The sequence below is a fragment of the Lutra lutra genome, chromosome 11 (assembly GCF_902655055.1).
Source record: "Lutra lutra chromosome 11, mLutLut1.2, whole genome shotgun sequence".
Taxonomy (NCBI): Eukaryota; Metazoa; Chordata; class Mammalia; order Carnivora; family Mustelidae; genus Lutra; species Lutra lutra.
Window position 1 is genome coordinate 44,623,265 of NC_062288.1, and position 26,449 is coordinate 44,649,713.

At 33.9% G+C, this 26,449-nt stretch overlaps 1 protein-coding gene across 7 annotated transcripts in view; it reads left to right on the top strand.

Annotated features, from left to right (window-relative positions):
• PHF14 (PHD finger protein 14) overlaps positions 1–26,449 on the top strand; it is a 236,083-nt gene that overhangs the window by 49,248 nt on the left and 160,386 nt on the right. For all 7 annotated transcript variants that reach the window (XM_047694282.1, XM_047694283.1, XM_047694284.1 and 4 more), the window contains exons 8-14: positions 4,154–4,300; positions 4,952–5,222; positions 5,536–5,642; positions 6,777–6,872; positions 8,973–9,076; positions 11,006–11,137; positions 23,255–23,423. In XM_047694282.1, the coding sequence (XP_047550238.1) occupies positions 4,154–4,300; positions 4,952–5,222; positions 5,536–5,642; positions 6,777–6,872; positions 8,973–9,076; positions 11,006–11,137; positions 23,255–23,423 (1,026 nt within the window). The remainder of the gene's footprint in view (positions 1–4,153; positions 4,301–4,951; positions 5,223–5,535; positions 5,643–6,776; positions 6,873–8,972; positions 9,077–11,005; positions 11,138–23,254; positions 23,424–26,449) is intronic.

The window sequence follows — 26,449 nt, forward strand, 5'->3', positions numbered from 1 at the left end:
ATTTTCACTCCGGTAGATTTTTCCATTCTTTTATGTCAAAACAGATGACAGAAATAGAACTCAGCAAGCATTTATAGAATATGAATATATAGTCCTTATTGAATTCATGTTCCTAAACCCAGTTATGTTAAGAGGTGATCTATATTTTATTTAGCAGTGAAATTTATATTCAGAAGTGACTTCGTAGCACTCAATGAAGTCAGTCATGATTGAGGGCCTATGCATATGTGCAAGGCACTAAGGTAGATAGTGGGGTGGAGAAGTCTGTCAAGGAGCATAAAAATAGCTTTAAGGCACAGTATTCACCTATGTGGGGATAAATAGTATGACATTAAAAGATGTCACAAGTGTCTAGTATGGACAGGAAGTAATATAAATAGGGATAGAAATTTCCATGGAAGAATCAGAAACTTCAGCTGGACTTACTATTATTTATTTATTTATTTTTTACCTTATCTATATTTCACCTTATCTATATTTTACCTTTAGCTATTTAAGCGTTAGTGTGGTTTTTCTCATTTATTCAATATATTTGTTCAACAGACGTATTTACCTATTGGTATTAGGCATTGTTACAGACCCTATGGAGATGGCAGTGAGGAGAACAGACAAAACATATATTCTTTAAGGAAGCTTACATTTGAGTGGCAGGTGGGGAGAGGACAGAAAGTAAAAAAGTAAACAAAAAAAACAAAAACAAAAGAAAACAAAACGCAACATTGTGATAAGTACTGTGAAAAAATACAAAGTAAGGTGAAACATTCAGAGAATAAAGGAGGTAGGGTAATGCTAGGTGACATTTTATTTTACTTTATTTTATTTTATTTATTTTTTTTAAGATTTTATTTATTTATTGACAGAGAGAGAGAGAGAGAAATCACAAGTAGGCAGAGAGGCAGGCAGAGAGAGAGGGGGAAGCAGGCTCCCTGCTGAACAGAGGGCCCAGTTTGGGGCTTGATCCCAGGACCCTGAGATCATGACCTGAGCCGAAACCAGAGGCTTAACCCACTGAGCCACCCAGGCACCCCAAGATGACATTTTATGACAATATGTAAGGAAGGTGGTAGTGGACATATATTTATTTGAGAGGAGAGCATGACAGCCTGAGGGAACAGAATACGCAGAGCCTGAGATAGGAACATGCTTGGTTTGGGGACCAACAAGGAGACTAGTATGGCTTGTACAGAATTAGGGACTAGGATTGGTAAGAGGGGAGGAAGTTGCATAGAATACCAGGTAGGACTTGGAAGAACATGGGAAGGACTTTGGATTTTTTTCTTCTTTTTTTTAATGGTAGCAGTATGTTTTGTATGCTTTTGAATGCCTTTGTAGGTGGAACATTCCAGTTTGTCACAGGCTCTGAAGTTCTTCTATCTTCATTTATTTCCCCCCTTCTACCAACATCATTTACTTTTGTCTTATAATTTTATAGCTTCTTTGAAGTCTCCTTTACTCATTTATGTTTATTGGTATTGTTTCTCAAAGCATTCTCATTTAAAACCTTTGCCTTAGACTTACTGATTCTGAATCTCCCAGAGTTGGGCTTTACTCATCTCTCTTTAGAGACCTCCTTAAGTGAATCTGATCAGTCAGGTAGCGGCTGGAAAAGAGAAATCTTACTTATGAGTCATAGATCTTGGGTCAGCACCTTAACCTCTCTCATTTTCAGTTTTCTGTCCATAAAATTGATATTAAAATAATAATTCATCTTAAGTTGTAGTGATATAGAATAAGTGAGGTAGTATATAAAAGGCACCTGTGCCTGGCATATAGTAGACATTTAGATAAATGTTTTCCGTTTTCCATTGGGAACTTTTCTTAAAAGTTTCATTTCTCTAAAGGATATTCCAAGTCAACCAATATATTAATTAGGACACTAACTGGTTTAACAAAATCAAATAACTAGTGGTTTAAAGAAGGAAGAAGTTGAACTAGCTCTAATACGAGATTCTAGACTGGTTTAATATTCAGGGGAGTTTGGTTCTAGGGATTAGGTGCTTTTATTGTTGTTTTATCTTTCCTTAGTCTGTTGTACTTTTTTACACGTCAGAGATGATTTATCTCTACTTTGACTGGGCTTCACCCATTAGAAGAAGGAAAGAGAAGTTTAAGAGTAGGCAGTTTCCTTTCAAGGGCATAGTCTGGAATTTTCACCCATCTCATTTTCCAGAACTTACTAAATGCAAGGAGGCTGGAGCAGAGCGTTTCTAGCAGGGTAACCATTTACCCAGTAAAAACTCAGAGGGTTCTACCAAGGGGAAGATAGGGCGAATAGATATTGGAAGACAGTGGTTTCTGTCACAGTTAATATTTGCTTGGTATATCTTTTCATTCTCTGAGCAGCGTTAATCCCTTGGTCATTCTAGCCTTAGAATTAGGTTTATTGTCCTGTAATCCCAAATTAATTAATTTTAAAAAGTTATCTGGGTTACTTGTTCCTTTTCAGGTATCTTTTAGATTAGAGATGACTGGTCTTTTTCCTAATTCAGTGTCTTGGTCCTAATGTTTAATTCATCTATGCAAGCATGAATCCTACTTCTGATGACTCAGTTTCAACCTTACCTACTTTAAAACAATAAAATACTTCTCTAGATCTGGCCATTTTGTCTGAGGTTTGATATAATCTTTATTTCCATTTATCATCATCTGTCACCAAGGTTTAGAACATCATGAGACAGCAGCTGTGTATGTGTGTGTGTGTTTATACAATCTCCTACCTACATTTTTGTTACTTTACTTTATTACTATATGAAGTAGTTATTATTAAATCCATTTTACAAATGAGTTAAGAGACCCAGAGATGTATAGAAACTTTTTTGAAGTTGTAAAACCTGTAAATTATGGAGCTGACCCAAACCTGTGTCCAGGCTTTTGTATTTCCAAATTCTGTGATGTTATCCAGTCCTATATTGTGGCATCTGTGGATATCACACTACAGAATTGTATCATGTGCTTTTTTAATTTTTAAGGATACCTTAAATTTATTGTTGTTGTTGTTGTTATTATTATGTCCCATTCTGTTCTTATTCCTTTGCTTCTTTTTTAGTGTCATGGTTTCTCTTTGGATTGTAAAACCCCACCTTACTCTAAGACACCCTTTTAACATAGCTTCTATAAAAAATATATGGAGAACATAGCTTTATTTCTCCTTCTTAGGACAGATCTAAAGAATGAATTCCCTGTTATTTTGTTGGCAGTTACAATGCAGTTTACATGTTTTGGTTATTTACAAATTATTATTATTATTTTTTACAGAGTAAATTCCGTCCCTTCCCTCCCGTCTCCTCCCCCTACTTCCTTCCTTCCTTCCCTACTCTTTGTAAAGAGTAACGCATTAGATTAGTATCATGAAGGATGGTTGTGAGAGAGCTCTGTTTTCCATTTGAGGTTTTAGAGTTATATAAAGAGTTAAAGGTGATATCTAACGTGTTCATTTGACAGGGCCTGGCTTTCTTAAACATTTTTTCCTGGGTAGAATATGTCCATGCATTCATTGCTAGCCAGTTAAAAATGCTCCGCTTATGTGTGTTGGCTAGTCCTGTATTTTTTGGTTATATTGTCTTGTAATATTAATCTGTGTATGCATAACTTTAATATTTAATAATGCCTAAGATTATTAAAATCCTACTTGTTTTAAACATTGATTGTTTTTCAGGTATACAAGTTTAACTAAATACAATACATAAGATTTAATTACAGTATTTTAAAATCTACAAGGCCCTTAAAAGAAAAAAGTGGTTGTTAATTTGAAGTTATATATAAGATTAAGTTTCGAAAGTAGCAATTTTTTTTTTTTAAAGATTTTATTTATTTATTTGACAGACAGAGATCACAAGTAGGTAGAGAGGCAGGCAGAGAGAGAGAGAGAGGAAAGCAGGCTCCCCGCTGAGCAGAGAGCCCGATGTGGGACTCGATCCCAGGACCCCGAGATCATGACCTGAGCCGAAGGCAGCGGCTTAACCCACTGAGCCACCCAGGCGCCCCTCGAAAGTAGCAATTTTTATCATTATGGGCAAAAATTACTTTATAATTTATCTTAGAAATATCAACACTGTAGGAAATTCTTCAAAAAAGAAATATTAGCTCTTATGTTAGGTTGTTTATGACCCTTTGTAGTAAAAATGTTCCCTCCGCCCTTCTGTTTTTTGTATAGGATATAGCAGATCCATTTTTTGCTTATTGTAAGCAGCATGCAGATAGGTTAGACAGAAAATGGAAGAGAAAAAACTATCTGGCTCTACAATCCTACTGTAAAATGTCTTTGCAAGAGAGGGAGAAGCAACTGTCACCAGAAGCACAGGTATGGGATTCATGCCAAAATCATGTTTTTTCTTTCAAGGTTATGGATTTCAGCTCTCATATGTGTGTGCCAGCGACATGTGAAATGTATTTATGAAATGTGGTTAGTTACCTAGGAAGTGGATTGTAATTAAGGTATATGGTGAGTGTATAGTTTGTAGCTGATGAGTACTCCTCATCTGGTCAACAGAGCAGCCTTTTATGAAGCGCATTTCCAAATACAGTGAAAAATGTGGCTTAGAGGAAATTATTCTATCAGTGCAGTATGTTGACCATATCTTTTTTCAGTCTGATCCGTTGTTATTTATGTAAAGGATCTGATTCGTTTGCCTATCTTTTAAAATGTATTTCTAGGTAAATTAAGATGAATTTATAGAGACTTGCAGTTACTAAAAAGAGAAATTTCTGTTTAATCAAATTAGTTCTGACAAATCTGATCATAGATTAGAACCTAGAATAGTTGCTAGGAGTAGACCTACTTTATTGTAACCCAAGAATAATACAGTGTATCTTAATAACTGTGGATAGGTATAACTTGCCTTGATATAGGAAATTCTGGTTATCTGTACTTTCTCTAAGCATGCAAGTAGAAATCAGAGGGAATATGTTACATTTTAGTATCTTTTAAAATTTGTATGCATTTCTTTTATAGGCAAGGATCAATGCCCGGCTTCAGCAGTATCGTGCCAAAGCAGAACTAGCTCGATCTACCAGACCTCAGGCCTGGGTTCCGAGGGAAAAATTGCCCAGACCACTTACTAGCAGTGCTTCAGCCATTCGTAAGCTGATGCGGAAAGCAGAGCTAATGGGGATCAGTACAGATATCTTTCCAGTGGACAATTCAGATACTAGTTCTAGTGTGGATGGAAGGAGAAAGCATAAGCAACCTGCTCTCACTGCTGATTTTGTGAATTATTACTTTGGTCAGTATAGACACTGATATATGCACATTGTCAATGAGAACAATTTGCTATTAGAAATATTTGTTATACTGTCAATTTTTAGAAATTTATTAGCCATGCTACATATATTAAATAAATAGTATATTTATTTTCCTAATAAGTTGTGGGTTGTTGTAAAATGCTGAGTTCCTGTGTTTGTGAATAGGGTTAAAGTATTGTAAACAATGTAAAATTATCCACGTGATCATCTTTATGGCTAGCTTCTTCCATTGTGTGTTTTGTATATCAGTTTTTATTTTCTACTAAAGTAAAATTGGATATTTAATTTAAATAGAGAGAAATATGCGCATGATTCAAATTCAGGAAAATATGGCTGAACAAAAGAATATAAAGGATAAATTAGAGAATGAACAGGAAAAGCTCCATGTGGAATATAATAAGGTAAGTTGGCTACAAAACAACATAATATCATAGACCTGTTGATGATGCCATTTGTGATTTTAGAGAATTTCTATTTATGTCTTATTTTGAAATTCTTATGAAGTTTTTAGGCCCTTCTCTACACTTCCTACTCTTACTGGCTTCATTATCATCCATAACACTAAGTACTTCCTATGTGCTACGTACAATATGGGCATGTTACATATATTAACTGATAGAATTTTCACTTCAGTTTTATGTGAGCTGTAATTATGGCTCCCATTTTTAGAGAAGAAAACTGAATCCTAGGGAGGTGAAGTTATTTGCCTAGACTCATGTAGCTAATCAAGTCATAGAGTTGGGATTTGAGGCCAAACAGTCTGACTCTGTCCCTTGTTCCTAACTAGTGTACTATAGAACTTCTCTTTCTAAGTTTGTAGAAAACTTAGAAACTTCCTTTAAATTACTAGTTTTATCTTGAATTGTTTTGTAATGTACTTTTGATTTAAGAAAAATACCTCCCAATTTAAATTTCCATTCTACATCTTCATTGTAATGATGAGGGAGATCAAAAGAAATATCCTATAAAAGAAAGGTGTAGCTAAAATATTAGGTAATAAGTAACACGAGCATATAAAGCTGATATTGACTTACTGTTAGATAACATTTTAAGTGATAAAAAATTAGTAAGAGATACGTTTCCAATATCAGCCACACTGTAGTGAAAGAAAAGAGTACTGGGATTATATTCAGAAGACCTGGGGATTCTTGCTAGTTCTATATCTTGGTCAAGTCACAGAAACCCTATGATCCTTAGTTTTCTTATTGAGAAAATGGTGGAAATGCATCTTCATAGACTCAAGGATTAATTAGCAGAATGTGTTTGAAATTATTTAGTAAACTATAATGGGATGATAAATATAGGTATTCTTATTGGTAAAAATGCTAACATTAAACAAAATGCTTACATCTTATTGGTACTGCTTATTCAATAATTGGATAGCCTCCTCTTCAGGGTATTGTGACTTAAATATGTTTAAAAATACAGACTAGCAATACAGGTACTCTTGGACATTTTTTGATAAATTATTTAAATTTCCCCATGTTTTACTGTGTATTGTAATGGTTTACTGATTTGGATTATTTACATTGTAGCTATGTGAATCTTTAGAAGAACTGCAGAATCTGAATGGAAAACTTCGAAGCGAAGGGCAAGGAATATGGGCCTTACTAGGCAGAATCACAGGGCAGGTTAGTTTCTTTCCAATTGCTATCTCCTATTCTTACTCTGTTATTTTCAAAGATCAGATTTCTGATACAACTTTCCTAACTAAAAAATTCTGTTTGATTAGGGGCAACTAATCCTCTGTGGTAATGATAATGCCTGAAATACATCTAGAGCATTGAAAGCTGCCTACTGGGAACCTGTAGCCTAATTTGGTTGTTTTAACAGCTATCTTGTTTACAAAATTTTTTCATTGGCTCTAACTAATTGACCTGTCATTTGAGATGAAGCTAAGATTAGAAGTATGAGTTACTCCTATCAAATTCTTGTCTCTAATTTAGCAGTTAGACTCCTTGCCACATTTTTTTTTTTTTTCTATCCTGTTCTTCTGTTATATTTAGTTCCTTCTTTTTAGGTGTAAAATTTAAAAGGCAAACTAGAGAAATTTGTTTTTATATTGATTTAGTTTTGAGCTGCCTAAGAGATGGGTTTTGAAACTTTAATGTTAAAGGATAGTTTTTTACCTGCAGTAAATATCACTGGGGTAATGACAAAAATTATTTTATCCTTGAGCATTTTTAGCCTGTTAAAGTTCTTGGTGTTGAAAAGAAGAATCATTGCCAAATAGTAGTTTCTTTGAATGCTTTTTTTTTTAGTACTGTGTGTATAACACATAAATTAAAAATTCATTCAAGTAATTTCAATTATATTTTAAAAGGATGTTGGAGACTCATTGTGGTCCTTAAGATTACAATGAAAGTAATCTATTTGTGAAGGAGGCTTATCAATGAAGAGATATTTTTCATTGTACTTGTTTCAGAGGTTTAAGAAGGGTCAAATTTATCATACAGTTCATGTAGACTTAATATTTTAGAAGATAATAAATACTGATATGTATTGTGCTATGCTAGCTTTAAAGATGCTTCTTTTGTGAACAGGATGTATGTGGCTTATATTAAAATGAATAACATAATTTAAGAAGTGAGAATGAGTAGTCACCTTTGGTCACTTTCTATTGATAGGTGACTTTCTATTATAGGTTGTTGATGGATTTCTATTGATAGGTGAATTTCTATTGATAGGTTGTTGATGGATTTTTGAGAGATTATGGTGTTTGATATTTAGAGAAGTTAATGTTGAGTACAAGACTATTATTAGTTTATTTACCAAGCTAGCATTATCTTTTGGTTTGATTTGCAAGACTGTCTCTTAAGAATCTCCTACTTAGTGTAAAAAATTATCTGCCATAAAAGGGTGTTTTCATTTATTAAATGACTCTTAACAGAAGTTCACAAATTTCCTTGTGTAAATGTAAAATACACAGAAGTAGAATTCATTTGTACCATTTGCATGACACTTTTTTCCAGTTGGTTGAACAAATGCCAGCCCACTGGGCCACTGAGAAATGACTTTGATAGATGGTTGCTGTCTCAGAAGCCAGCATACTACAGATTAGTAGAAGACCAAAAAGAATCTCATTCGCTTTGTGGAGAGTTTGGTCCAATAAGATAATTTTTCTAATTAACCTATGGAGCACCAATGTAGCTGAGATGTTGAGGAAAATAAACGGCTTCAATATTCTTCTTGTCAAGTATATTGTGTGAGGCTTTTTTTTTTTAAGCTCTTAAATGATTGTCCTTGTCTTTCACTTTTCAAAGCTGAAGTAGAAGTTTAATTCTCATAATATTTTAGTGTTTCACCGAAAATTGAAAGTATATAATTATATGTTTCTTTTTCTTTTTTTAAAAAAGATTTTATTTATTTATTTGGCAGTGAGAGACACAGTGAGAGAGGGAGCACAAGCAGGGGGAGTAGGAGAGGGAGAGGCAGGCTTCCTGCAGAGCAGGGAGCCCAATGTGGGGCTGGATCCCAGAACCCTGGGACCATGACCTGAGCCGAAGGCAGACGCTTAACGACTGAGCCACCCAGGTGCCCCTAATTATAGGTTTCTAATGGAAGTAACCAAAGAAACTCATTTTAATTTTTTTTGCTGGTGTAATAGCTGGTAAAACATTTCTCCCTCACAATTCTAGCATATTTAGTTGACTTGAGTGGCAAATAGAGGAGAATGTTGCTTTATATTTTTTCTTTAAAACAAAATAAACTGCATTTGTTCAAATCAATAGAAGTTGAACATACCGGCAATTTTGCGAGCACCCAAGGAGAGAAAACCAAGTAAAAAAGAAGGAGGCGCACAAAAGACATCTATCCTTCCTGCAGTACTTTATAGGCAAGTAATAAAATAAGTTAATATTGTGTTTTTTTAAACTCGTGCTTTTAATAACAAGGTGATTCAAATATTTGTGAATGAATTATGTCCATACTAGAATTTATGTTAAATGCATTTGAAGTTCATTTTGTGAATATTTTCATCAAAGATGCTTTTTAGGTTGAATGACAGAAGAGATTTTTGCTCTCTTTTAATGATAAGTAATTTATATCCTTTAAATAGGTGGATATGTATGTCCAAAAGTTCCGTGGAAGTGAATAGTCAGTCCTCTTTGGAGAATTGGAAAGTGACTTTAAATAATGTAGATAATAATTTTCTTAAATAATTAAAAGGATATATAAATATACATTTATATTTTATTTTACTTAAATGAGTTCTAGAGTTTTGCATGTGTTTTTAAGTGGTGATAGTTATCATATACAGTCTGAATTCCTGCCTTTGTACAGTGGTGGATGATGAAGATAATTTCTGGATTTGTATCTGTCTTTATTTTTTTCTGTGCTCAGTTGTAATAATTTTATTTACAGAAGTCTTTTGTTTTTTTTTTTTTACTTGTCTCAGTAGTTTATAGTGTTCACCATTTATAGTAATTTTACATAGCCTAGACTTCTTTCCGTATATGAATAGGTTGGGATCTTACTTTTTTAATGTAACTGAGCATATTAACTGGGGAAGGTTAGAAGATGCTAGTGTATTTATGTGTGCATGTATATATATATACATACAAATGTATATATTCACGTATATACCTATATATACTTATATAAATACATAAATATTCTCCCCACAACTTCTTCCCTTCTCAGAAATAGCAGGAGTAATAACATCAATCTCCATAATTATTTTTCATTCTTGGTTGGAGACTCCCTCCGTAGGTAATAGCAGTTGACTTCCTTGAAATGTGGGAAAAGCCGACTAGTGTTTTAGTGTACAGTATGCAGACTAGCACATTCTCAGCCCAGCTTTTCTAAACAAAGTTGGTTCATTTGGAACCATCACACATAACACAGTGCTTCTGACTTACCACTCATTCATTTTTGTTCCAGAATGTATTTTAGATGATTTTCCTTTTTTACTCTGAGCAACATTGAGATGAAATATTAGTTGTTGTTGCATTTATATGATTTTTTTTTCTAGGATAATTTAAAAATACAAATATCGTTGTTTCTGTACATTGATGGATGGCTCTTATAGATTCTCAACTTTTTCTTCACTCTTTATGTTCCCAATATAAAAAAGACCTAGATTTTCAGGTCAAGGGCTTGTGCTCTAGGAGTGGTTATGTTGCCTTTTTGCACAAGAGAAGTTGAATTCCTTGAAAACAAACAAAAATCGAAGTGACAGTTAACACCAATAGTAAAACGCCCCATTCTTTGCAATAAATATCAATTGGTATATTTTCAAGACTCAGAGTCAGATTTTGGAAAGAGTCTTACTTATAAATTTAGCTTATTTTTATGTTTAAGACTCTTTGAAAAGTTTGTAATTAATGATAGAAAATAAACTGAATTTCGTTTGTAAGTTAACTTCTTTGGTAGTTTTAGAGAAGTAAAAAATTGGAAAGTTTTTTTGTTTAATATCTACCTTTCTAGAGAAAAATTAAGCTAATATTAAATGAGTTTAAGTGATAATTAAAATTGAGATGGTGATGATGTTGAGAATGCTATTTTATATATGCCTTTCTCTGAAAGGTTTGACTATAGAGCAATATTTATATTAGATCCAGCTATTTTTCTATAGTCTCAAACATATTTTGAACTAAAAAGTAGTGACATTATAAAAAAGTATGTGTTATGAGAAGACATTTGATTTTAACGGAAGAAATTTTAAGTTAAGGTAAAATTTTGAAATTAAAAAAATATGCTATGAATAGCTGTTTCACTAAGATTACTACTATTCTAATCCTTTATTTGCTGCCTTTATTCAAAGTTGTGGAATTTGTAAGAAGAACCATGATCAGCATCTTCTTTTATTGTGTGATACCTGTAAACTCCATTACCACCTTGGATGTCTGGACCCTCCTCTTACGAGGATGCCAAGAAAGACCAAGAACAGTTACTGGTAAGTAAAAGGAAAGAGATTTTATTTTATTTATTTTTTTTAAAGGTTTTTTTTTTCAAGATTTTATTTATTTATTTGACAGACAGAGATTACAAGTAGGCAGAGGCAGGGGAAGAGAGAGAGAGAGAGGAGGAAGCAGGCTCCCGGCAGAGCAGAGAGCGGATTCGGGGCTCAATCCCAGGACCCTGGGATCATGACCTGAGCCAAAGGCAGAGGCTTTAACCCACTGAGCCACCCAGGTGCCCCTGAAAGAGATTTTAATATTAGAAATGGTTTGCTCTGTGTTTCAACAGTGTAAGATGATGTTACGTTGTATTGCTTCACAATAAAGTTTTCAGCACATTTTTTAACTGATTTTTTTTATAAATATGTTTCCAACTTTAAGTATAATTGACAATTAAAAGCTATATATATTTAAGATATACAACTTAATGATTTGATATACGTATACATTGTGAAGTAATTACCATAACGAAACTAACTAACATATCCATCACTTCACTTAGTTTCCATTGTCTTTTTTTGTGGTAAGAACACTTTGGTCATAAATATTTATTATAATATATAAATAAATCTGTATCTGTTTTTTTGACAAATGAATATTGAGTTAATTGAAGCTATTGTGGTATCTTAGCAATGGTTAAAGCATGAATTCTGTCTCCTATATTAGTTGTATTTTATTTATACGAATTTCTGAAATGCTTTATTTTTATTTTGAAATTGAATGAATTTATCAGGAATTTGCCTCCTTACTCATCCTTTTATTGCTGTTTAATATTTTTAAATAGTTTCACTCAAGGCTTTACTTTTAGTGTTTTTCATTTGTGCTAGTTATATTTATGTTCAACCAATCTAGAAACATTTGACATATGTTTTTAATTTTTTTCATTAACTTAGGTATATTACATTACTGCAGATATTTGATAAAAGCTTATGTATGATGAATTTTATCCTTTCCTTAATTTTAGTCCAAGGGAGAGACAAATCAGTTTTAATATGATGATTCTATATAGGAAGAATATAGAACACGGAAAGTTTTGGAGTAAATCTCAGTATTCTTCTTAGGCAAATTGCCTTTCTACACTTACTTTTATTTTTATTTTTATTTTTTATTTATTTGAGAGAGAGACAGAGATAGTGACAGAGATAGCAAAAGAGAGGATGACCAGGGAGGGGAGGGAAAAGCAGGCTTCCCGCCAATCCCAGTATCCTGCGATCAGGACCTGAGCTGAAGGCAGATGCTTAACTGACTGAGCCACCCAGGCATCCCTCATGGTGTTCTTTATTAGTTTGTCTTGAGAGAGTCCTACTAGTCTGCCCTTTTCACGTATAATAGAGGGCATAAATATATATATACGTTATATCTGTGCTTTTGAAACCAGAATTTATTAAAAAATGCTGTGGCTTATTAGAATGCCAGCAGTGTTAATAAGTATCCTAGGTGGGTGGTTTTTTTGCCTTTTTAAAAAATATTTATTTATTTATTTGAGAGAGAGAGCAAGTGAGCAAGTGCGCTTGTGCACACGGCAGGGGAAAAGGGTAGAGGGAGAGGGAGAGAAAGTCTTTGAGCAGACCCCACTGAGCATGGAGCCTGATGTGGGGCTTGATCCCATGACCCTGAGATCACAACCTGAGCCAAAACCAAGAGTCAGACTCCCAGCAAACTGTGCCAACCAGGTGCCCTATAAGTGGATGTTTATAAATTGAAAGCCTGTTTGGTAGTCTCCAGGGCTAGTGTGCTAGTCATGATCTTTGACATGGAGATGTGCAGTTATGAACTTTTCTAATACTACTCTGCCTGCAGAGCTCTGGTTTCCAGTAAATTTCTGGAAGAACTTCACATAAACTGCCTTGCCTGGAATGTTTTAGGGAAAGGTCTCCCCCAAAGACCTAAAACTATTGAGGGTCCTATGCATTGGTTACAGTGTTTTAAAATGAAAGAAGCTAATACCATGGCAAAGTGAAGTCTTCAATATCTTCTAGTTTTTAATAATCAAATTTCTTTTGGCCTCTGAAGTCAACTTAGTTTTGCTTAACACTTAATTGAGTGTATTAGTTTTAGAGTAAGTGTCATAGAATTATATTTTTCTTTAGTGTATCTCAGTTGTGAGAGGCACTTTTTGCTTTTTAACATTTTTAGTTTAACTTTGAAGTTATATTAAAGATAATAAGTATTAAAGCAATTTCACTTCCCAAATATTTTATTATTACCTTTACTCTTTTCCTAAGTCTATTATATATGTATGGTAGAAAAACTGTCTAATGGTATGCTACTATACATTTTTTACCCATTCTGCATTCTCTGATGCCATATTGGTATTTTGAAATTGACCATGCTTAGTAGTATGCATGATACAGAAATTAGCAAATGCTAGAAATAATGACTTTTTCCCATAGAGAATTAGGTATTAGATATTTACTAGCACACTACTGCCTAATCTCTGCCTAGGTTCCATTTAGTTCTTCTTAGTCTTTTTCTTAGGAAAAGAGGTCCTAGAAAGGTCCTTTTGTCTTAGGGAAAGGGTTCCTGTACCCTTATCTCATGACTGGGCTCATTATTGGCTTAAATTTATACAGAGCCTACTGGTACACATTTTTGAATGTCACCAATTACTCCTTTTCTTGTCTTTATGCTATGTGTATTTGGTAACACCCTTTCTGCTATATACCCCTTATGTTCACTGCTAGCCAAAATTACTATGCAATCTTCCCTTCTCAAATAGCACGTTCTGCTTGGTAGACTGTTCTAAGCACCTCCTGTCCAGTTTTTTTGTTTGTTTGTTTGTTTTTTTCTTCTAGTACCAGTACTACTTTGGGAGTTACTAGTTTGAGATCTGGATGCTTTCTGTTTGGTCCATACCACAATAGTTCACTGCTTATCTTGGACTAATTTAAGACATGTGACAGGAAAGAATAAAGATACAGAGGTAATTATTGATGGAAAGTAGGAAAGTTGAATAAGCTCATATTAGACAGGCTCTGACTTTTCAGTGAAATAGAAGCAGTCTGTGGAAAGGGAAAGGAATTGGGATGATGATGGTGGCTTAAGAAGATAGGAGATAGTTTCCGATAGTTACTATGGAAAAAAAAAATCACAGATGACTTCCTGAGGTTCTATACTAAGAATGTTTGTGAATTGGTTTAATAAGTGTGATTAATTGATCTTTCTCCAATAATGCTTAGCTGTCCAGGAGCAGGAGAGGGAAAAACCCAGGGACTTCTTATGTTGGGTTAGGAGTGGGCAAATCAGATGAGAATGCTAGTTGGGTGAGGAATTTGGCAAGGGATAAAGAGGCTAATGAAGGTATGATCTAGGCTCCATTTTGTTTTTACTTACTCCCATTGTTTGAAATTTATTTTGTCTTACTCTTAGTTTATATTATTTTGGTTTGTTCCTTTTTAAATATATAATGTTGCACACTGCCTTATATTCTTCCCAGATAAGCCTGATAGGTATATAAATGAAGTAGTAAGGGTTTGATTTATTAGAGTAGCTCAAATAATAAATATTTCTTTTTTTTTTTTTAAAGATTTTATTTATTTGACAGACAGAGATCACAAGTAGGCAAAAGCAGGTGGGGGGTGGGGGGAAGCAGGCTCCCTGCTGAACAGAGAGCCCAATGCAGGGCTCAGATGCAGGACCCTGAGATCATGACCTGAGCCAAAGGCAGAGGCTTAACCCACTGAGTGCCCTATAAATACTTCTTTTAGAATAATCTTATGTTTCTATCACCGTCTGATCAGAATTTTTCTTGCCTTTTCTAATTAAAGAATATTGTGGAAAAAAAAAAACCTGAATATTCTGGAGAGTATTATTTGACAGATAATTGAGTAATATTTATTATATCCTTTTATTCTTTGGGTATACCTTTGTTTATTCTTTTAAGAGAAAAGAAAATCTATAGCACAGACCTTTCAGTTAATAATTTATAGGTTTCTCCCCCATTTTTCTTAATAATTTATCCTTCCTTTCTTCCATTAACTCTTTCTTTTTATCAAGAGATAATTGACATATAACCTTGTATTAATTTTAGGTGTACAGCATAATGATTTGATGTATATATTGTGAAATGATTACCACAGTAAGTTTAGTTAACATCCATTGTAATACATAGTTAAATGTTTGTTGTTTTTTTTCCCCCTAATGATAAGGACTCTTAAGATGTATTCTCTTAGGGGCAGCCAGGTGGCTCAGTTGGTTAAACAGTTAAGTGGCTGGCCAACTCTTGATTTCAGCTCAGATCATGATGGCTGGGTCCTGGGATGGAGCCTCGTGTAGGGCTCCACGGTTGGGGTAGAGTCTGCTTGCTTGTGCCTCTCCCTCACCTCTCCTAACACAACTCATGTGCATGTGCTTGTGTGCGCTCTCTCAGGTAAAGAAATAAAATCTTAAAAAAACAATATTTCTCCAAATATACAATATAGTATTAATAACTATAGTCACCATGTTGTATATTACATCCCCAGGATTTATTTATTGATTTATTTATTTAGAGAGAGAGCGTGGTGAGAGGCACAGGAGAGAGAGAGAGAGAGAATCTTAAGCAGGCTCCATCTTGAGGCTCCATCTCACGACCCTGAGATTGTAACCCAAACTGAAATTGAGAGTCAGATGCTTAACAGACTGAGGCACCCAGGCACCAGCCCCCTTTTAAGAATTATTTATTTATTTATCTATTTGTATATATTTATGTTTTAACTGGAAGTTTTTACCTTTTGACCACCCTTACCCTTTTGCATCTCCCCAACTCGCCACCTCCCTGACCCCAGCCTCTGGCAACCACCAGTCTGTACTCTTTATTTATGAATTTGTGGGTTTAAAAAAAAATAGTCCACATAAGGGGCGCCTGGGTGGCTCAGTGGATTAAACCTCTGCCTTCAGCTCAGGTCATGAATTTAGGGTCCTGAGATTGAGTCCCACATCAGGCTCTCTGCTTAGCGGGGAGCCTGTTTCCCCCTCTCTCTCTGCCTGCTGCTTTGCCTACTTGTGATCTCTCTCTCTATATTCAATAAATAAATAAAATCTTAAAAAATAGTCCACATATAATCGAGATCATACAATATTTGCTTTTGACTTATTTAGCATAATTCCCTCAAGGTCCATCTATGCTGTTGCAAATAGCTAGGGTTTCCTTCCTTTTTATGGTTGAGTAATATCCTATTATCTGTTTCTACCACATTTTCTTTACCCATTCATTCATCAGTGGACACAGGGTATTTCCATGTTTTTCCTCTTATAAATAATGATGCATGAACATAAGAGTGTAGGTATCTTTTCAAGATAGAGATTTTGTTTCCTTTGGATATACACTCAGAAGTGGAATTGCTGGATCATACAGTAGTTGCATTTTTAGTTATTTTGTTTTCAAAGATTGATTTATTTTAGAGCGAGAGAGCAGACTGGTGGGGCGAGGGGCAGAGGAATAGAGAGAATCCCAAGCAGACTCTGTGCTGAGTGTGGAGCATGACTCAGAGCTAATCTCATGACCCAGAGATCATGACCCAAGCCAAAATCAAGAGTCGGATGCCCAGCCAGCTGAGCCACCCAGGAGTGCCCTATTTTTAATTTTTGAAGAACCTCCGTGCTCGTTTTCATAGTGGCTGCACCAGTTTACATTCCTGCCAACAGTATATGAGCATTCCTTTTTTTCCATATCTTCTCCAACACTTGTTATTTCTTATCTTTTTGATGACAGCCATTCTAACAGATTTGAAGTGATATCTCATTGTGGTTTTGATTTATATTTCACTAATGAAGTTTTATATAGGTACCTGTGAAGATTTTCCTTTAAAAAAAGGGGAAAACATGGAAAAATCTTAGAGATAAGGGAAAAAACAGAGTATGCTATGCAATCTTTGAAGACTGAAAGAAGTAATTTGTAAAGGAAAAAAAGCAAAACATGAATTATATATAATATTTGAGAAAGTGTCACAATTTATTACAGTTAAGAATTCATAAAATCTGTTTTTTCTCTAACATATACAAGTAAATTTTTTTATAAACTGAATTCATGCACTTGTCTTAGAATTATTATACAATGAAATCATTTTTCTTTAGTAATTGAAAAATTCTAAACCCCCTTCTGAACAAAAAAAAAGTTGTAATATATGGTTCAGGAGTTGAAGATTATATAGCAAATGAGAAAAATCTCTTGATATTTCATTTTAGTCAGAAGGTTGCCCTTTTGCATAAATTCATGAAATGAATTTTTATTACTTGTACTTTAAAAATTCCTTTTTAAGTAATTGAATATTTTGATTACTTAAGAGTATTTTTAATATTTTGCATGGGAATTATAAAATATAGGATTCTCTTCCCTTAGTAGAATATATTAAGTAAAAATAAACAGGATTACATGTATAAAATAGCAGCTTAGTGGGTTATTAGAAGAAGCCAGGTATGTGTTTTGACATTATGAAGGATAATTACGACTTTTGCCCCCAAATATTATCCCATTAATCCCATTGAATTGGATAGGCCATAGCTATATCCTAGATTATTATTCTTAGGATCTTGTGTACTGATTAATGTAGTAGAGATGCTTTTTCATATCTTAAAAATGATACATAAAAGATAGAGACGATAGTATTTAATAGGTTGTTGAAAAAAGTTTCAAGTAGTGTCTCCATCTGTGTAGAGTTTGTACTGTAACTATCACTTGGCAGTTGTTTTGAAACAAACAGATAAATTTCTATATTGGTGGTTAAATTTTATTTTGACTTTCTGTGTTGTTCAGTGTTTTGTCGTGGAGTTTAGGGAGTAGCAGTTCTGTCAGAGGGCTCTAAAGCAAGTTTCCTTGTGACCTGAGTGTATTACTTTTGGTGAGGATGAACATGAGCGTTAAGAAGTTAGAGAATGTCCTGACAAGGGTTATCGTTACAAAATGAGAAACTAAAGAAAAAAAAAATTCAGTTAAAAGAAAAACAACACACTGATTCATCCTAAAAAGGTACTTGTTTCTATATCCCAGCAATTCATGTATGTTAAAAATGAATTGGAACTGAGAAACTTTGATTACATTTCACTTCAGCTGGTAGAAATGATCACTTAAGGAAATAGTCCTTTTCTGTGACATAATTTAATCTCTTTCTATGGCCATTTCTGTTTTGATGTTTGTTGTATTTGTTATTATTTACTAATAGTATCTAACATTTGTGGGGTTTTCACAGTTTAGGATTGCCAATAGATTGTTTGAAAATATATTCATTATTTAAATTACGAATATTGTTAGGTGTTTATTGCTCATACTAATCTTTAATCTTTTCATATGGGACAAACAGGAGCAAATGGATATCTTACACTTTATTTGTATTTTAATTTTTTAAAAAAGATTTATTTATTTGAGAGAGTGAGAAGAGTGGGTTTGAATGGGAAGGGGCAGAGGTAGAAAATCTTCTAGCAGACTCCCCACTGAAAGCAGGGCCCAACATGGGCTTGATCTCATTACCCATGAGATCACAACCTGAGCCAAAACCAACTGAGCCACCCAGGAGCTTTGTATGTTAATATCCGTGGCAATCTGTGAATCCAAGGAATGAAGTGGTTGGCTATTCTACCAATAGATATATAAAACTTTTTGAGTAACACATGATAAATTACTTACTTTTTTATTTTTCTTATTGGTCATTTTTTTAGTGTTAAAATTTTTCCTCAACAATTTTGGTTAAATGAATGAGAATTTTTAGATATTAAGATCAAAGCCTTAAATATTAGGGGCACGTGGGTGGCTTAGTGGGTTAAAGCCTCTGCCTTCAGCTCAGGTCATGATTCCAGGGTCCTGTGATTGAGCCCAGCATTGGGCTCTCTGCTCAGCAGGGAGCCTGCTTCCCACCCCCCTGCCTGCCTCTCTGCCTACTTGTGATCTCTGTCAAACAAATAAATAAAATCTTTTAAAAAACAACAACAACAAAGCGTTGAATATTAATTTGCATTTTAACAATTAATGTATATGTCTTATTAACACAAATGGCATATTGCATTTAACTCTGTTACTGGAATTTGAAATTTAAAGTTATTACTCTTAAAAAATAGATATTAGTTTGATAATGTTTACTATATTAGTGAGCAAGATATGTGAATTTTGATGTAGTATGACCTCAAATAATAAGAAATCTTTGAAAATAGTCGATGAGGGAATTCTAAGATTCATTCAAGGGTACTGATGTAAACTAAGATTATTTAAGAAACTAAGGTACTGATAAGTAAACTAAATATGAAACATTATTTTCTCTATTATAACTATTTTTATAGAGATAACACTGTAAGTTAGACTTCTAAAGAACCTTCTGATCATTCTTTTAAATTTAAAGAAAATATATGAAAAAAAATTACCTTTAACAGTTTCTAATGAATTTTTAAGTGGGCCTTTATAATTGGCAATATTAAGATTTTCAATAATCATTTTGTAGACTTTTGTTGTCCAGTGTTAGCCACTAGCCACATGTGACTCCTTAGATTTAAATTGATTAAAATTAAAATTTAAAAATCAGTTCCTTAGTCACACATTACAAGTGTTCAATAGCAATATATGGCTAGTGACTGTTGTACTAAATAGTGCAGTTATAGATAATTCTTTTTTTTTTTTTAATTTTTTATCTATTTATTTGACAGACAGAGATCACAAGTAGGCAGAGAGGCAGGCAGAGAGAGAGGAAGGGAAGCAGGCTCCCCGCCGAGCAGAGAGCCCGATGCGGGGCTCTATCCCAGGACCCCGGGATCATGACCGGAGTGGAAGGCAGAGGCTTAACCCACTGAGCCACCCAGGCGCCCCAGTTATAGATAATTCTAACAGTTCTAATGGAATGTACTGATCTAGACTGAAATTTCAGTGTTTAATTATCTTTTAATGTTACTCTTGTTTTTTCAAATATTTTACTGTGGCAAAATACACATAAAATTTACCATCTTAATTTTTAAGTGGTATAGTCCAGTGGTATTAAGTACATTAATAATTATTATATTGTTATATTAAATACAATAATAATCTCTATGACATTTTTCATCTTGTAAAAATTGAAACTCTATACATACTGAATAATAACTCCCCATTCCTCCCTTCCCTCCAGCTCTTGGCAATCACTATTCCACTTTCTTTCCCTATGATTTTAACTACTCTTAAGTACCTCATGTAAGTGGAATCATATACTATAGGTCTTTTTAGTGACTGGCCTATTTCACTTAGACTAATGTCTTCAGGTTCATCCATGTCATAGCATATTGTGAATATTCTTCTTTTTTAAAGCTGAATAATAGTCCATTGTATATGTACCACATTTTACTTATCCACTTATAGGTCAGTAGTTACTGGGGTTACTCCCACAATTAGCTATTGTGAACAGTGCTGCTATGAATATGGGTGTAGAGATACCTCTTTAAGAATGGATGATATGGGGGCGCCTGGGTGGCTCAGTGGGTTAAAGCCTCTGCCTTTGACTCAGGTTGTGATCCCAGGGTCCTGGGATCAAGCCCCGTATTGGGCTCTCTGCTCAGCGGGGAGCCTGCTTCCTCCTCTCTCTCTGCCTGCCTCTCTGCCTACTTGTGATCTCTATCAGTCAAATAAATAAATAAAATCTTAAAAAAAAAAAAAGAATGGATTATATGGTAATTGTATTTTTAATTTTTTAGGGAACCACCATACTGCTTTTTAAAGCAGCTGTACAGGATTCCAGTTTCTCTACATCCTTGCAAACACTTACTATTTTCTGTTTTTTGTTTTGATAATAGCCATCCTGTTTGATGTGAGGTGCTATCTCATTGTGGTTTTGATTTTCGTTTCCTTAATGATTAGTAATGTTTAGCATCTTTTCTTGTGCTTATTAGCCATTTGTATATCTTATTTATTTATTTATTTATATTTTTGAGAGAGCGCCTGTGGAGATTGAGGTTTTGGGGGGGTGATGGAGAGAGAATCTTAAACAGGCTCCATGGACAGTGCAGAGTCCTGAGCTGAAATGAAGAGTCAGTCCCTTAAGCGACACAGCCACCGAGGTGCCCCTCTATAGCTTATTTAAATCCTTCTTCTACATGCATGTGGACTTAAGAAACAGTTATAATAGTATAAGCTATTTATGGTACTAGTTTTTTTAAATGTATTAGTCTCTTACATCATGTAAAAAAACAAGAGTAGAGTTACAACCCATTGTTATAATAATATTAGCTTTTATAATTGATCGTGTATTAACCTTTATTGAGATTTTTATTTCTCCATAATGGACTCTGAGTTACTGTCTTGTGTCCTTCCCCCCTCCCCCTACCCTACAGGACTCCATTGAGCATTTCTTGTAGGACAAGTCTGGTGGTATCGAACTCCCCCTGCTATTGTTTGTCTAGCACTGTCTTAATTTCTCGCACACTTTTGAAGGACAATTTTGATGAACATAGTATTCTTAGTTGATAGGGTTTTTTGGTTGCTGTTTGTTTTTCTGGTCATTTTAACACTTTTAATACATTGATAACACTGCCTTCTGGCTTCCAGAATTTCTGATGAGAGCTCTGCCTGTAATCTTATTGATTGTATGTTACGATTCTGAATTTCTCTCTATTTTCAAGGCTCTCTTTGTGTCTTTTTATTTGGAAAGTTTGATTATAATGCATCTTGGCATGGGACTTTTTGAGTTTATTTTGTTTGGTATTTGTTGAGCTTCTTGGATTTCATATTATCTCCTTCATCAAATTAGGAAGTTTTCAGTCATTATTCCTTTAAACATTGTCTCTTCCCCCTTTTTCTTCTTCTGGGTCTTCCACAATGCGAATGTTGGTGTATTTGTCGATGCCCTCACTTGCTGCTTAGGATCTGTTCACTTTTTTTCAAGCTTTTTTTTTTTCCGTTTGTTCTTCAGACTTTGTAGTTTCCATTGTTCTTTCTTTCAAGTTTGCTGCACAGATCTGTCCTTTTAATCCCTCTAGTAAATTTTCTGTTCCGTTATTGTACTTTTCATCTCCAGAATTATCTTTTGGCTTATTTTTAGGCTTTCTCTCTATTGATATTTCTGTTTTGTTCAGAAATTATTTTCTTGTCTTTGTCACAATTTCTGTTAGTTCATTGAGCATTTAAAAAATAATTCTTTGTCTTGCAGATCTGCCTTCAGGTCTTTTTCTGGGACAGTTTCTGTTAATTTTTCCCCCATTTTAATGGGCCATACTTTCCTTTTTCTTTGTTTAACTTGTGAGGTTTTTCTCAGAAACTGGACATTTGTATTTAATAATGTGATAACTTTGGAAATGAGATTTTCAACCATTCCCAACATTTGCTGTCTTTTGTTACTGTTTCTGTTTGTTTTTATTTCTTATCATAGTGTGCTGTCTCTGTGCTGAGGATCAGTCTAAGGTGTAAACTTACAGTTTTTTATGTCTTTTCTGAGCCTTTCCCTGTGCAAGTCTGGTGATTTGCTAATTTTTCCTGTATATGCACTTGTTTTTGAGTGTCCATGTCTTTAGTGTCTGGCTCCCAAAAGGGTGCAAGGAGAAAAATGAAGGCGGGAGATAATTTTAAGTTCTAGAAGTCATTTTTAGGCTGAGCGGACCTTACCCAGCTCTTTGTACTTCTGTGATTAGAGCACAGATGCTCAGTATTTGGAGGACATGGTTTATTTTGACCATCCTGGCTGTTTTTGACCATGTTTTTGACCATGGCTGTTTGTAAGCTACTGCAGGAACATGTGCAGTGTTCTGCCTGCTGTGTGGCTTGGTTGGAGAATGGGTAGCTGTGACTTCGCCTAGAGCTGAAATTGACTGAAATTAATTGCAGTTTACCTGTGCAAGTCTTTCCTTGGAAGTTGCAAGCCTTTACTAGAGTCCAGAGTTTGAAAATAATTACATCAAACATTATGCCCATGCAGTTGTTTTCTAGGTGGAGAGACAGGTTTCTGTTACTTTGGACTTCACCATCAGTGTTGAATCTCTTACGTTGGTTCACTTAAACATGTAGCATTATTGTATGTGTTTATGATACTTACAGGGATACAGGAATTGCTTTATATATTTACTATTGTCATTCTTACAGGAGTGTATATTTTTATATATTCTTCACATGTACCTGAATTTTTATTAATAGAAACCATAACTAATACTAGAAAATAAAAATAAATATATGAACTTACATTTTTTTCTTTATGTAGGCAGTGTTCAGAATGTGACCAGGCAGGGAGCAGTGACATGGAAGCAGACATGGCCATGGAAACCTTACCAGATGGGACCAAACGATCAAGGAGGCAGATTAAGGAACCGGTGAAATTTGTTCCACAGGATATGCCTCCAGAACCCAAGAAGATTCCAATAAGAAACACGGTAATTTTTTACCTGTTTATCATAATCATCACAGAAATCTGAGGTCAGAATTTAAGAGGTGAGAAAGACAAAGGGTGAACATATACTCAGGAGTCAAAGAAAGAAACCATCGTATTGCTATTGGTCATTCTTAAGAGTTTATTGTTACAATCATGAAATATACCATACATACGTGAGAATTTATGGTTTATGAATTCAACTTAAAGCATAATAATAATGAATGCCCAAGGTATCCACCAGCCTGCTTCAAAAATCAGACATTACGAAAGGCTTTGATGTCCCCTGTGAATCCTTGGTAATTACATTCTCATCTGTCTGGCACAGGGGTTACCTCTGTTCTCTACTTTATATTTCTCATTCTCTTCTTTTTTTAATAATGAATCTCCAAATGTGTGTATTCATAAGTAATACATAGTTTTGCAAGTTTTGAATTTTGTATGAATGTAGTTTTTCCTTTTGTTATTTGCTACTTTAATCCAATGAATTGATTCATAAATATCTCAGTATTTATATAACCACAATAAATAAGTGATTTCTTTCACAATAAATAAGTGATTTATCTCTCCTTTTGTTTAATTTTTTAATTGTTCCTAGTATCTTCTTAGTTATACTTTTTATTTTAGTACATATATTACATTTTTAGATATTCTGTCCTTAAATTTCTTATAATAATTCTTTCGTTAGTTTTTATTTTTCCTGCCATTACTGATCAAAGTGTACTTCATTTCACAATAGTCCTATTACTCTATCAAAATTTTAAATAAAATTTAACTTTGTGTTGTAGGGAATTCATGACATATATCCTAAGCTTTAATTTCTCATTCAAAATAATAAATCACTAAATAAAACTGCTAAAATGACCATTTGTTCTACAACTTTCTATCCATTTCTGTTAAGTTTAAGTTCCTTTGGGTTATGGTACTAGCACAGTTTTTAGAAAAGTTTGGGCTATTTCATGCTAGTAAAAATGATTTTTCTCTTATTTCAAGAATCTTTTTTGTGGGATATGTGAATTGTTATTCTATTAAATAATTTTATTTTTAAATTCAGACTTTATAGTATGATTGAGTATATATAGCACTTTTATTTTCTTTTGAAGGACTGTCTCTATAGAGTTGTCTCTAAGAACCATCAAAAATATAAAATTTTCATGGCTGCCATAGATTGAAGTCCTATTTTTATTGAACATATTTTCTTCCCCCTGCTATTACTTTCTCATCTTTTATACTCTATATCTTTATGTTTAAAAGTAACATCATGGTGGTAGTAAAGAAGCAAAAGAGGGATGGAAGGGATTTACATGTTGGAGTATTTGTGTAAATCCTGGTATGTTACTACTATTAATTTAACTTCTGTTTATCCATGCTACTAATAAATCCAGCATCCTATTATTTTCTCTTTCTTCCTACTATTCGATCATTGGCTATTTTACTTCATTACATTCTTCAAAGGCTAGTAGGTCAGAAGAGGACATGAGGGATTAGCCTACCTTTACCTAAAATTGTTTAATAATAATAATAATACCTAACATTTATTGAGGACTCATCACATGCCAGACACTGTACTAATCCTCTGACCCACTCCCCCTTTTAAAAAATTAGTTAGTATATGACTGTTATAACACCTATTTTACTCAAAATGAAACTGAGACACAGAAAGCTTGAGTAACCTACCATGATCTTACAAATAGTAGGCAGAATAGGACTTACACTCAGCCTGAATTAATACCCTGTGGGTTTTGTTTATTTTTTAAAGGTCTGTAGAAGAAATTTAAGTGAGGTTCAAATGAAGTTATAAAACATTTGGTTTTTAGGTATCATGGCTGGGAATGTGATACCAGTACGTTCATGTGTCTTTCTTTAGCATAGTGTTATCTATCGTAAGACAGTTACATATCCACTTACTAACTTGTGTACCTGAGTTTGTTTACATTAAATACAAGATCCAACACTCTTTTTCTTTGCACTTTCTGTTAAGTGTGAAGTGTTCCCTCCCAAGCTTGTACAAGGGCATTGCTGCTTTCAAAAGTCACAGTGCAGTAGTGTAGAAGTTAATTAATAAAATGTTTGAAGGTTATTCTACCTTGAGGAAATTGATATTAAAAAAAATAGAAGCAGCAAATCTGTAAGCATACTGACAGAATGTGTGTATATATTAGCCACCAGCATATATTTATTTTGCTATTCTATGTTGGTTTGCTTTTTTCCCTCTAAATTGTGAATACTGTGAAACTTGCTGTAGAAAAAAAGAGTGCATGCTTTGGAATTGGCAGTGAAGATGGAGAAGTATATAGTGGTTTTTGTTTCCTAACTAGTTACTCCAAATCTACGTGAAACATTTGGCTTATTGTATCTCAGCTTTTTTTATTAAGCAACAAATATCTTTTTGATTTGTTCATTTGATTTGATCACTGTTAAGAGAGATGGGCCCATGGACTCAATTTTTATGCTTGAGTGCCTGCTTTGTGCCAAATAAGGCTGCTATTAGAAGAATGGCATCCACTTTTTCCCGCTGACAGGCAGTTTCCATTTATCATAGCTGGAGAGTGCAAGGGGGAATAGAACACTTTGGCAAGCCTTACTATATTTTTATTATTTAGATGCTGAGGAAATTCATTTTTCACTTTATTCTACTCTGATTTCCTTAATAAGGATTTATAGAACTCTGAATGACTATAGCACATTTTGAGACAGTAGATCCGGTAAGATATAGATGCTTTTCAAAGTAAGTAGTTCCAGTATTACTTTTTCTTCCTAATTTTTTTCTACCCAAAGATGATAAAAGATTAGCCAGAAAAGTTACTTGAAATAAATGATAGCTTTAAAGAGTTAAAGTTGTTTAAAAATAATGGGCTAAAAGAGCTATTTTTGAGTTGTAAGAATGAAAATACTGTATTTCCAGAAAATACTCCTCTTGTGCAAAGATGGAGATTCTCTCTGATCCATATTTTCATTTTTTTTATGTTATCTCATATTTAATTGTCTCATATTTAATTGTTAGGTTACTATTTTTAAAAAATTGATTCT